General features: G+C 36.8%; 6 protein-coding genes and 1 non-coding gene across 7 annotated transcripts; 2 read left to right on the top strand and 5 right to left on the bottom strand.

Moving 5' to 3' along the window:
- Positions 1 to 13: 13 nt before the first annotated feature.
- MTQ2 (S-adenosylmethionine-dependent methyltransferase) lies at positions 14 to 682 on the bottom strand (the record flags this gene model as incomplete). The annotated part of the gene is made up of 1 exon (XM_043194779.1): positions 14 to 682. The coding sequence occupies one exon, from the start codon at positions 680 to 682 to the stop codon at positions 14 to 16; it is 669 nt and encodes a 222-aa protein (XP_043050530.1).
- A 650-nt stretch (positions 683 to 1332) lies between these two features.
- CLF1 (uncharacterized protein) lies at positions 1333 to 3483 on the bottom strand (the record flags this gene model as incomplete). Its single annotated transcript, XM_043194780.1, has 1 exon — positions 1333 to 3483. One exon carries the CDS (start codon positions 3481 to 3483, stop codon positions 1333 to 1335), a length of 2151 nt encoding a protein of 716 aa, XP_043050531.1.
- A 111-nt stretch (positions 3484 to 3594) lies between these two features.
- Positions 3595 to 3667, bottom strand: KQ657_004096. Its single transcript has one exon. It is a non-coding gene; the product is annotated as a tRNA-Thr (tRNA).
- A 750-nt stretch (positions 3668 to 4417) lies between these two features.
- On the top strand, positions 4418 to 6940 carry KQ657_004097 (uncharacterized protein; the record flags this gene model as incomplete). Its single annotated transcript, XM_043194781.1, has 1 exon — positions 4418 to 6940. The coding sequence occupies one exon, from the start codon at positions 4418 to 4420 to the stop codon at positions 6938 to 6940; it is 2523 nt and encodes an 840-aa protein (XP_043050532.1).
- A 581-nt stretch (positions 6941 to 7521) lies between these two features.
- On the top strand, positions 7522 to 9309 carry KQ657_004098 (uncharacterized protein; the record flags this gene model as incomplete). Its single annotated transcript, XM_043194782.1, has 2 exons — positions 7522 to 7527; positions 7561 to 9309. 2 exons carry the CDS (start codon positions 7522 to 7524, stop codon positions 9307 to 9309), a joined length of 1755 nt encoding a protein of 584 aa, XP_043050533.1.
- Positions 9310 to 9589: 280 nt separating this feature from the next.
- On the bottom strand, positions 9590 to 10513 carry PIL1 (lipid-binding protein; the record flags this gene model as incomplete). The annotated part of the gene is made up of 1 exon (XM_043194783.1): positions 9590 to 10513. One exon carries the CDS (start codon positions 10511 to 10513, stop codon positions 9590 to 9592), a length of 924 nt encoding a protein of 307 aa, XP_043050534.1.
- Positions 10514 to 11118: 605 nt separating this feature from the next.
- HAT1 (histone acetyltransferase catalytic subunit) lies at positions 11119 to 12360 on the bottom strand (the record flags this gene model as incomplete). The annotated part of the gene is made up of 1 exon (XM_043194784.1): positions 11119 to 12360. One exon carries the CDS (start codon positions 12358 to 12360, stop codon positions 11119 to 11121), a length of 1242 nt encoding a protein of 413 aa, XP_043050535.1.
- Between the last annotated feature and the right edge of the window lie 90 nt (positions 12361 to 12450).

The following is a 12450-nucleotide window of genomic DNA, read 5'->3' on the forward strand; positions in this document are numbered from 1 at the left end:
TATGTAACTACTTTTAAGATTCATTCCTCTTAAATCTTAAGATGCTTAATACTTCCCAACCAGCCTTACGATGAATAACAACGTCCACTATCCATCCTTGTTGTCTCATGTAGTTAGCAACCTCTTCTGGTTTATTTCTAGCGCAGAAAAGAATGTATGCAATGCCCACCTTCTTCGATAGTATATGGTCCAATTGATGGAGTAGAATCCAAGTGACTTCCATCCCGTCTTCTCCCCCACTAAGGGCCAAGTCAAGCCATTTCGAGTCTTGTAGGGATTCCGGTATTTGAGGAACCTCTTCTGCTGGAACGTACGGGGGGTTGAAGATGAGAACATCGATTGCATTAGGTCGTATACCCGAAGTTAAGCTCATTTGTAAAGTATCAACCGTTGGGTTGACGATGCTATTTTCGGTAACCGTATCCATGAAGGCCAGACAAGCGTGTGGATTAATATCTGTGCTTAGGACTATCCCATACGGAAATACATGTTGACACACAAATGTAGTTACCACACCGGAACCAGTACCTATTTCTGTTATTACTGGAGTCGAACCAGGACCGAATTGGGTATTCAAATATTGGATTTGGCCTTCAAAACAGTCAAGCAAGAGGAAAGTATCTTCTGCTGGTTCATAGACTTTATCAAAATCTAGGTTCGAAAACTTAGGAGTGGGTAGCATCAAAGTGGATATGCTTATTGTGACAGCTAGATGGGGAAGACGGCTTAAGCAACAATATATGATAAAGTTAGACAAAAGTACAAATGAATGGTATCACAGTATACAGCAGTAAAGTGTAGTATACAGAACAATAAATATGACTCCACAGTTCAATTGCACTTGAGTTCTCTTGCCTTCCTACTACTGGTCTTCTTCTTTTTGGTGATACAAAATCCCACTACCTTAAAAAATCGACTACCTAAATTGCGAGGTACACTAGCGACTAGTACGCCTATATTGCTACATCGAGTACCCACACACATAAAGACATAAATATACACATACACATCCACAATGCAAATAAAGGTCAAGACATTGACAGGGAGAGACATTGCTGTTGAGGTCGAACCATTCGACAAGGTGATCCGCATCAAGGAAATGATGGAAGAGAAGGAAGGAATCCCTCCAGCACAACAAAGACTCATTTTCAATGGATCTCAATTAGATGACAACCAAACAGTACAGATGTCTGGAATCCAGGCAGGTGCATCGTTGCATTTAGTGTTGACCTTACGGGGTGGATGCTAAGAATATATATCCATGTATCCGAATACATACACAACTATACACCACTATACATACTAATATACATCCATTCATTCTCTGTAGCTCTACTTTTGGGAAAGAGCCCATTTCTTTGCATTGGCCAAAAACATTGAAAGGTTTGGCTTAGCCTCGGTCTTTTCTGGAAATACGTAATCAATGTATTCCTCGGTAACTTCTCCCACAAGCTTCCGTTTCTTAACTATCGTAGGTAACATCTTCTCCACTTTAGCCAATGACTCAGAGTCACCGTACTCAAGTTCGTAAGATTTCCATGCTTCAAGGAGAACATACCTGTCCTGGTTCGAACCGTGATCGCGAAGCTTTGTGTTGGCTTCCATGAATACGTTACGTGATGCTTCAATATGTTCCTGAGTAACAACAAACTCAAATTCGGTTTCCGTTTCCAATTGTAAAAACTGTTCGAGTTGTTTGTCGTCCAAGATAGCGGATTCGAAATGTGCAAATGAGATCCAAGTCTGAGGTTTCCCTCCATTTGAATCAAGCAATCGGCGGTACAATTGTCGGGCCTTTTCATATTCCATAGTATCGTCTTTATAGTAAGAAATGAACGACATCCAAACGGCTTCTTCTGGAGATAGTCTTCTTTCTAACGTTTTATCCTGTAATATTTGTAAACCCAATTCAAATAAAGCTTCGCATCTTTCATGCTCTTGTAAACTCTTCTCAAAGTTGATATACTCCAATAGAACTTCAACACTGGAGAAATAAGTCAAATCTGAAGCTAATGACGTTTCTAACCACTTTTCATATAACTTCCTCACACGATCAAGTTCACCTAGTCGTTGTTCAAAGTTAATATAGTAGCGGAATAAATTCCGTTTAGGTCCTGCCTTGCATGTGGTCCCCAAAGCCCGTCCTAAAAGCTTACGAACGTCACCTAGAACGTTAGCTTTATCACTATGACGAATAAAGTAATCAGCTAAATTTATCCAACACTTCCCAAATGTGAATTTTGAATGAGGGACAACTGAAATGGCTTTCTCCATTATAGTCTTTGCCAGTTCTGGTTGATTCTGGGTAAGTTCCTCCCAAAGTGCATATCTCACGTATATCATCATGTATCGTCTCCATCTAAGACTTTTGGTAGAATCACTGGGAATATTTGCTATAGCTAAGTCAAAGGTTTGACGTAGTTCATCATTTCTATTCTCCTTCTCCATAATATTTAAAAGACCCCACCAACCATCATAATCTTCTTTATCGGCTTCTATTTCTTGTTGATATTTTAATTTCCGCTTAAGTGTGATCCCCCCTTCAATGTTATCTGTAACACCATTGATTTTACAGAATTCAATGTATTGTCGTTGAAGACTATCTTTAACTTTTTGGGATAACTTGACCACCAGCAGCGATTTCTCACCTACAAATAATTGGAATATGCTATTGGCCCTTTCTACTTCATTTATTTGTAATTCCCATAGAGCCCATCTCTCGATTAAGTCTGTAAATTGTGCATCTTCTACTCCTTTCTTGATCCTCTTGCTCTCAGAAACAATTGTATCAACCGCAGATTCAAAAACGCCCCGAATCTTGACAGGATCTATAGGAACTCGACTTAACTCAAGTTCAATCCAGCTTATCCAAGTTGAACAAACAGGATAGATGGTGACATATCGTTGGAAGATTGCCTCTGCATTGTCAAACTCTTCGTATCGAGTTTCGAAGGCGATATACGCATCCCAGGCTGTAGGGTTTGGTTTCCATGACATCCATCGCTCAAACACATTGCGCACTCCAATGTAATTCTTCAAGCTTTCCTCGGCTTGAACATACATGAACCATATCTTATCAACACGGGGTAATATAGTAACAGCACGGTCAAGAATATTTCGAGCATGGTTAACGTTACGATGAGAGAGTTCAAACCTTATATAGTGAACCCAAAAGGGTACATGCTCAACGTTGACTTGTAAAGCTCTTTCAAAGATAGATCTGGCTCGAGCAAAATCATGATTAAATTCAGCTTCCCATTTGGCATATCGCATCCACTGGCCGAAGTTCAATCTATTCTTGTTTAATTGTTGTTCATATTCTCTTCGTTTGGTTTGTTGATAAGATCTTAACTCATCTAGATCTTGAATGGTTTGTTGAGGTCGATTCAATTTCCCGGCTCGTTGACTATAAGCATCATCAAGAATCTGTTCACTTGTTATTTGGAGCTCCGACACTTTTGGGGTGTCTGAGACTTCACTCATTGTTATATAAGCATTGAATAAAGAAAATAAAGAAGAGAAGAAGAATCAGATATTAAAAATGCACCATACAAAATAATAGTCTACTTCATCATTAAAATGAGAAAAAAATAATGCCTTCACTCAGATTCGAACTGAGGATCTCCTCATTACTAGTGAGGTGCCTTACCAACTTGGCCATAAAGGCTTGTTTGTAATGAAGATTTATTTGTATATATAGACCATAGCGTAGCTCGTATCCCCCTATAAACCCCCTGTTTGGATTTTAAAGGCCCAAGCTTGACTAGTCTCACATTTATGTATACTAACCCACGTGTCACAACGTATTAATTAGAACTTCTTTCCCTCCAAAATCAGCATCACTAGCAATGAATATATTGCTGCCGCAACTACTGTTACTCTTACTACTTTCCATACTAAAACTAATATAGTGTGCTTCGTTCTTAATCTATAGCACATTTCCATTTTTATCACGTGACCTCACTACTACGTTCTCCGCCTCCTTCCCTCGGGAATTAGGAGATGCTTCACCAATACACCGTATATTAAAGTAATAAAACAAAGAGACATCACTAGTGTTTTCAATCATACACGTCACATTATTATCCATTGTTAATAAAGGACTATTTTGCAAGCACACTTAGTCCCATTCCCAAACCAATCATAAGAAAGATTCACCGCATATAAATCCAAGCCAAAGTCTCCCTAGATTTTAATTAGTCAACTCTATAGTCCTTTTTTTGCGTTACTCTCTTCAAAGTAGTTGAGCCTTATTGCACCAACTGTTCTTGTTCTAGTTAGACTTGTTCTATGGTCCCGTTGATAAGTTTGCAGTAATAGAAGGGAGTTTATATACCCAAGTCAAAGTCCTTAATACATTATGCAAAATATCGCATCAAATCCAGAGCTGTTGAACTCAACAGAAGTTACTCCATTGATGGCATCTCGCCATCGAACAACTGCTGATGTACTCCATAATTTGAGTGTGGAAAGTGAATTAAATGCGGGCAGATATCGAAGTGACTCTGTTCAAAGTACTACCTCAAGTATATGGGATGATATGTCAACTGTCAAGAGTTTTGTTACTGAACGGGTATTTTCCAGAAGATTCTATTGGTTCTGTGCCTTAGGGGTAATGGCCATCATAACCTTACATTTAACGTTCCTTCCTCGATCAAGTTGGAGTAGAGATTTTAGAAGATGGCATGGACTTCATCTAACTCGCTCAGATGTCAGAAGAAGCTATTTGGTGGTATCAGGAATAGGAAATATGTACAAGAATAATTCCAATGAAGAATATTTGGATGCCTGGTTAAACAATATGACGTCTTTGAATGGTAAACATCCAACAAGCATTAACAGTAATGCTAATCCAGAACTTAGTCAATTTGTATATTCCCAGTTCAAAAAGTTTGGGTTTCAAACTGAGCAATTTGATTTTGAAATGCCAAATCCAAAAATACCGACTTCTCTGTGGATTGAATTGATAAATTCACAGGATGGGAAACTGGTTTATAAGTCTCCTTTGTTAGAAAGAGATTACAAAACACCAGCATTCAATTCATTTAGTGGGAGTGGTATTATTAATGCGCCTTATGTTTATGTACATCATGGCCATAATGAAGATTATGATACCCTTAAAGATGCTAAAATAGATGTTTCAGGGAAGATTGTAATTATTAAAAGTTTGCTTTCTTCAAATTATACTCTAAGTGAATTGGTATTGATAGCACAATCAAGAGGTGCCAAAGGAGTTGTCAATTTTTATGATTTCACTAGTGTCAATAATCCTTCTTCAGAAAGTTTACTTGGTGGTGCTATTTCAAGAAACACTCTTTTAGAAGGAGATATTTGGAGTTCAACTCAGCCTTCAATAATTAGTCTTCCAGTAAGTTTAGATGCCATACAACCAATTTTAGAGACTTTGGTTAATTATGGTGGGAAGAATTCTAAATTTCAAGATTGGGATTATTCACCTTTACAATTGAAAGCAAGCTTTAATTTAACTCTAGCCAATAGTGTTACTTTTGAGTCTTCAGATTCAAAGGTTGGGAAGGGTACAAATATTGTAGCTACCATGAAAGGAATATTAAATGATGGTCAAGTTGTAATTGGATCCAGAAGAGATTCATTTGCTTCTTCTAATCCTTTAAGTGGGCAAGTGATTCTTTTCGAAATTCTTAGGAACTTTAAAAGATTACAACAAATGGGTTGGAAACCCTTAAGAACCATTAAATTTGTTTCATGGGATGCTTCATGTAATAACGTTTTAGGTTCACAAATTTTAAGCAATGGAACAGCAAAAGGAAAGTCTCCCTCGATGTTTAACACCCCGACTATTGGCTATGTTGATATTGATGGTGACGCGGTAACTGGAAGTCATTTCAAGGTTGATAGCAATCCTATTTTCAATCATATTTTGAAGTCTGATTCATTGTATGTTCCAATTCCTCGAAATTCACTCCAATTTAAATCTTTACTTGAATTGAAAACTGAACTGGATTCAGAAAATGATGATGATGATGGTGGAGAAAGTTTCACTACATTATATCATTATTGGAAACTTCAAGATAATCATACCATCAATAACTTTTTAGGACAAGGTATTTCTAAATCAGATGCATTTGTCATTCAAAACCATGTTAATGTTCCAGTGATTAAGGTTGGCTTTTCCAATGATCCAAAGAGAGATCTGTCAACGTATATTCCTAATTCCAATTATTTTTCATATTCATGGATTGTTCAAAGGCAAATGGATGATAATTTACTTTTGCATGGATCATTGGTTAGATACATTGGATTAGTGATGCTTTCCTTAACTGAGCATTACGTTGTTGATTATAAGACTTCCAGCTATTTGAATCATGCAATGGATTTGTATGATATAGTGGTTAATCATACCTCAAAGACATTACAATCATGGGGAGATCAGGAGGTAAAATCTTATTTAATCTCTGGAAGTGATATTTATTCTGATTTAAAGAGTGGCACATCACCAGACACTGAACTCAAGGTAGTTACCTTTTCTCAATTGGTTGAACAATTTGAAGTATTAGCCAATCACTTGAAAAATCAACTGGTAATATTTGATGATTATAACAAAGGTGTTGAAGACGGGTTAATGTTTGACTATCCATGGTATAAGTATTTCAAGAAGCTTCAACATTTTGCTCAACTCAAAGTTACAAATACCAAACTATTACATTTGGAGAATTCTATGAAATTAACTGATTTAGAATGGCAATATATTGGTATAAAGAAGCCATTTTACTATCATCTTTTATATGGGATTCCTAAGTTTGATATACTGAAACCACAACTGTATTTTGATACTAGAAATGAAATGTGTGGCTTCCCATATATTGTTGATTCTATTGAAGAAGGAGATTTTGAATTAACAGTTAAATGGTTGGTCATAGTGTATAAGAAGTTACACTATTTGGATAAAAAATTAGCCTAGGTTTATAGGGCTGTCAATGGGATAAGAGACAGGTTATGGATTGTAATCAACAGTTGTACAATAACTATAAAAGACATAGTTATAGGGTATTGGCGAACGAGAGCTTCTAGTCACGTGACTGGAAAATTAGATAAGAATTGCTTAATACTTTTTGAATATACGTCGTAGTGTTAATCATTACTTGAAATCGTGAAGTCCTAAGACTATCATAATTCCTTAGATTCTCAGATAGGCGTTATATTCACATACAATATGGGTGTGGTATAATAATTGCCTACAAGTAGTGCAGACACAATAACTTACTCATAGGTTCCATGTACGATAAGCTTGGAGTGACCTGCAATATTACACAGTAATACTTAGTGTCTCGAATGTGATTATAGTATTTTGTATATAGTCATAGTTCCATGGTGTGGTACGCTGTATGAGTTCATAGTCTAATGTTACAGTATGTTGTATCTAGTCACAGTATCACGCCTTGAATATACCCTCAAATTTTCGCAGCCAATTTATGTTGCGAAAGCTTTCATCATCATACCCTTTTCCTTCACCCTTATACCATATTCCTTTACGCATTCAACATGGAAGTAACAAACACAAACAATCCATTGGATATCCAGAACGTATGGCTCTTGGCAACCATTGGATCCAAAAGCAATGGTAGAAAGAACTTTAATAAAGAGATCCTTGATACTCGTATCCCTAACCTATGTGTACGTGTAATAAAATATAGTGACCACACAAGTATCCGGTTCTGTGCCAATATAATGTTGGGGGTTGCCATTGCGTATCGTAAACAAGTGGAAAAAGTGTTGGACGAAGTTAATTTTATGAGGACTCGACTTTCTATGGGGACAAATCATTCACAGGAGAAACAATTGTTACCTGTATTCCAAAGGAGAAGCCCCTTACTGAGTGGTGTTGATAATGAGTATGAAGAACATGTTATCATGAAAGAATACAAGGGTACTTCCTCTCTTCGAAATCTTGATGATGATCCAGAGTTCAATATTGAGAGAGATTTAATTCCTCCTTTTGTTGGTAAAAGTGTTCAAGACCCTATGGCCAAAAAAAGAAAAATTGAAATCGAAGAGTATGATAAGTTAATTTTCCCTGGTTTAACGAAAATGACTCCGGTGTCTTCTCTGTCGGGGATGGGAGCTCCCAGCCGTCAAAGTACTCTTCTGGGTTTTAACGTCCAACCAGCTTTAGAAATGGGAGGTGTTGAAGACGTGGTATTTGAATTAAATGATGATGGATTCTTGGTTCTGAAAGATGGTGAATCCTATGATCAAAGTATTCTCGATGATGTTGATTTAAGAACAAATACTGATTTACCTAATCCCCAAGTATTTCAAGAAATCCGTGAAGAAGAATTGCTTTCTATTTCAAACGATACAGATTTTGCACTTGTATCAAATGCTCGTACGCTTGATAGAGATAGAGCTGAAACTTTAAACCAAAATCCACTCTCAAAAATTAGATTTACAAACTTACAAGTTGATGAAGATATAGTGAAAATTCCATCGACAGTTTTAACTGAGTCTCATAGGATTTATGAATTGCAAATGAAAGAATTTCAACTTAGTCAGACAATGACAAGTCGTTTGGTCCAATTAACTTCAAAGGCTACAAAGGAAATTAATTTTCTGTTTCTTGGATTCACAAAATATAATAATTCTTCTTTACTCGATTCAATCTTGAGAACTCTCGAAGAAAGATCAAAATGCCAATTGGCTGAAGATGTAGAAATTGAATATGGAAAACGTTCACAATTGCCAGAGAACATTTTAGACGAATTGGGTATTTTGGATTTTGATTCTCATTATTTGCAACATCCACCACTGATTGCTGCTTCCAGTGATATTTTTGATTTGGAAGTTGGAGTTTTGCAACATAATTATAGTACTCAAAGTCGTTCTTCTAGCCGAGGTGATCCATTACATGATATAGGGTTTGGGCTTGGAATACCTACTAATATTGATGAAGATATTGAGAATCTACATTCTTTCAATACAGGTATTGGTCATACCACTACATTATTCATTCAATTTTTAATACAAAGGGCAAATCAACTTGGAGAAATAAACTATTCCTGTCCATATTCACTTAAAATATTAGATGACACGCATGATACTATAATTAGCTACACAGGAAGCAAATTTGGTTACATTGAGTTTACAAGGTTAATTCCAACTAAGAGTTCTAGCAATTTGTTATTAGAACAACCGGTTACAAGAACTTCAGCAGCTAATGGGTTTGCAAGTCTTCTTGTTCTTGCTTGTAAAGATTTGGTCCACTTAGAAAGTGAAACGTCAGGTAATTGGTGGAACCCCGCTATCTTTACCGTTGTTGTACCCTGTCCTTGATTATTTTAAACATTCTGCATGATTAGGATTATGTCATATTCCTTGGAATCAAAATGGGTCTTGTTACATTGGCGGTTGAAGCACATAAAACTAACATTAAATAACTAAATGGTTATCAAACAGAGTTAAAAGTAATGTGTGGAAACGACATCAAAAAATAAAAGATAACAAAGGGTACAAAATACAAACCAAACAAAGCGGCATTCGAATTGAAACTGAAGTTAAAATTGATTTCCAAAAGTGGTGATTGAAATTAAACAAAAAGAGTATAATACTAAGCTCAAGCAGTTGGACCATTGGTTTCATCATGCTTAGCAAACTCTTCTTCAGCATCAGCGATTTCGCTTTCATCAGCAGGCTCTTCATCCTCGTAATCGTGATGCAAGGATAAAGTTGGCTTGACAGCAGCACCGTCCAAAGTCCAAGAAGCCAAGGCATTTTCACAATCAATAATGATTTGCTTAGAAGCCTCATATCCATCATAAGCAGGTCTAACTTCACCTGGAGTAACAGAAGAATCGTCCAACAATTCCAAAACAGCCTTACCGTAACCAGCAATTAAGGCATACTTTTCAGCCAATTCTCTGGTAGCATCAAACAAATAGTTGAAAGCAGCCTTCAATTGTTCTCTGGTGATGTTTGACAATTGGGCTTCAGCAACCAATGATTCAGCTTCAGCTCTGACCAATTCTTGTTCCAAAGTGTGGATCTTTGGAGATTCTGGGTCCTTATACTTCAAGTGAGCAATTTCATCGGTGATCTTTTGCTTTCTGTCTCTTGAAGGTTGAACTGAAGATTCAATGTCTCTGACACCCTTCAAAGTCAATCTGTATTGATCATACTTATCAATGTATTGATCTTCCAATTCACCAATTTCATAAATTAAAACTCCCAATTTATCGGTGACATCAGAAACATCATCATCTTGACTTTCACCCCACAAACTCAATTGCTTAGCAACATCTCTTCTTTCTCTGGCAGTGATTTCAATGGCTCTCATGACATTCTTTTCCATCTTGATGTATTGACTCAACTTTCTACTTAATTCAGGACCAGTTGCACCAGCAACTGTCTTTCTGAAAGATGAAGCAATACCAGCCTTACCGAAAAACTTACTCTTGGTAGAAGAAGTTGGTGGAGGTGGAGCTTGCAATTGAGCAGCCGTGGGGGCACGTTGTTCTCTCAATGAATATGTTCTATGCATTTTCTACTTGATGAATGTTGAAAATACTACTAGAGGAAATGTATTAAAATTTTACTATTTTTATTCGAAAGGGAATTTCCCCAGCAATCTTCGGGGTATTTAAATTGTCCACCCAAAGCCTTATTATTCCCCTTCTGTACCTCCTGAATTCGCTGGCTTACAGGTATGTACATGCAGTCTTGCTAATCTTGTTCATTTCAATAACACCACAATGGGATTCCGAACTACATTACCTAAAGAATTTTGCCTGCATCCGGAATGCCCGTGAAGTAATCAGCGTTGGACACTACCGGACAAAATATAACCGCCTCCACAAGCGATATTCGACGCTAGGTCTTATCATTGGCTCGAGTGGCTCCATCATCGACAAAACACAATTACAATAGTCAATTGTCGATACAAAACAGCACTGGTTGGGAATGCTGTATGTATAAGCTCATAAGCAGATTAAAGTTCGTTATGGGAACATAATGTCGTGCACAAATGTCGCTATAAGTTTTTTCTATTTTCCAAACCACAAAGTTCTAAAACGTGATTCCGAAGTTATTACGTCATAGGGAATCCAACATTGATCATGATTATTATTCTGATAATAATGATGATTCTTATTGTTTATTAAGTCTGACCTTTTTGGATTTTTCTAGTGAGGCTGACTCGTCGTTGGTGTCGTCATTGACATCATCATTGTCATCTGTTAAAGAACGTTTCATACGTAACCTGACACCGTCTAAGATCCTATAATAATCTTCAGTCAATGATTGATAAGCGGTATGAAGTTTGTCTCTACGATCGGCTTCTTCAAGTGGACTTAATGCTTCAATGTTCTTTTCAAAAAGTCGTCTTTTAATGAAAAGCCGTACATCTTTAACGGAATCCGAGCCAGTATTATGTTTGAGCTTATAAAGAAGAATCATCTCCAAAAGTCGTGCGAACTGACGTTTTTCCAACTTGAACTTTTTGCGCGTGAGTTCGATCCACCCTGGGGTCAATTTGGTGTTAATTAAATTAAGATCAAGTTGTTTGTTTAAGAATGATAAATCAGCACGATCTCTCATATCATCAAATTGTTCGTTAGGGTCTTCTACCACGATTTCCACGATTTCTTCGTTCTTCAACCAATTCCCGAACAATCGACTATAGAATAGTTGACCTAATCCTTTACCTTGATAAGGAGGTAAAATGATAAATTGAGATATCTTTAATCTTGTTTCCCTTAAACCTTCATCAAAAGCTTTGGCCCCAGGGTATTTCCAATATTGATATATGGTGGTAAATCCTATAATAGAGCGAGGATTCTTCTCGTTTGGACTCACTTTATAAAGTACATAAACATTCCACAATGGATCATTGGAATCAATATAACTACCAGCTTCAATGAACAAAAGCACCAAGATTTGCAATCGTTGATGCAATTCCAACCCAGAATCTGATGTCAAATCAAGTTTGTATATTTCATATGATTCGTTGTCTTGTTCAAAATCATCAACAAGTTGCCCTGGAATTTGATAATTAGCAATTTCATTCTTCACTTCATCAACCCATTTCACTTCATCTTTGAAAACCGTTTGCTTAGATAATAGCGTCAAGAGTTTCGACTTGGGGTCTTCAACATTGGGCATCTCCAATTTCTTATCGTATCTAATATTAAGAAATGGCCGGAATGTATAATGATTGAAACAAAGCAAAATTTCTAAACCTTGATACCCATATATGGTTTCACTGTCTCCAAAGATTGGATACGTGAAAACGGGGGGGAACGAAACTGCTCCTTCGGAATCAGCTATGAAAAGTTTAAGTGCTTCATTTGATGAGCTTGTCCACAATTCTGCCTTCAATTGATCTGCCATTGTTTGGATTGATTAATGAATAAAATCGAGAGCTTTAAGTTTGAGGAGCTCCAAGTTTTATTATACTTTTGGGAACATTTTTTCTAACCG

Source organism: Scheffersomyces spartinae (genome assembly GCF_019049425.1).
Source record: "Scheffersomyces spartinae strain ARV_011 chromosome Unknown scaffold_5, whole genome shotgun sequence".
NCBI classification, from domain to species: domain Eukaryota; kingdom Fungi; phylum Ascomycota; class Pichiomycetes; order Serinales; family Debaryomycetaceae; genus Lizanozyma; species Lizanozyma spartinae.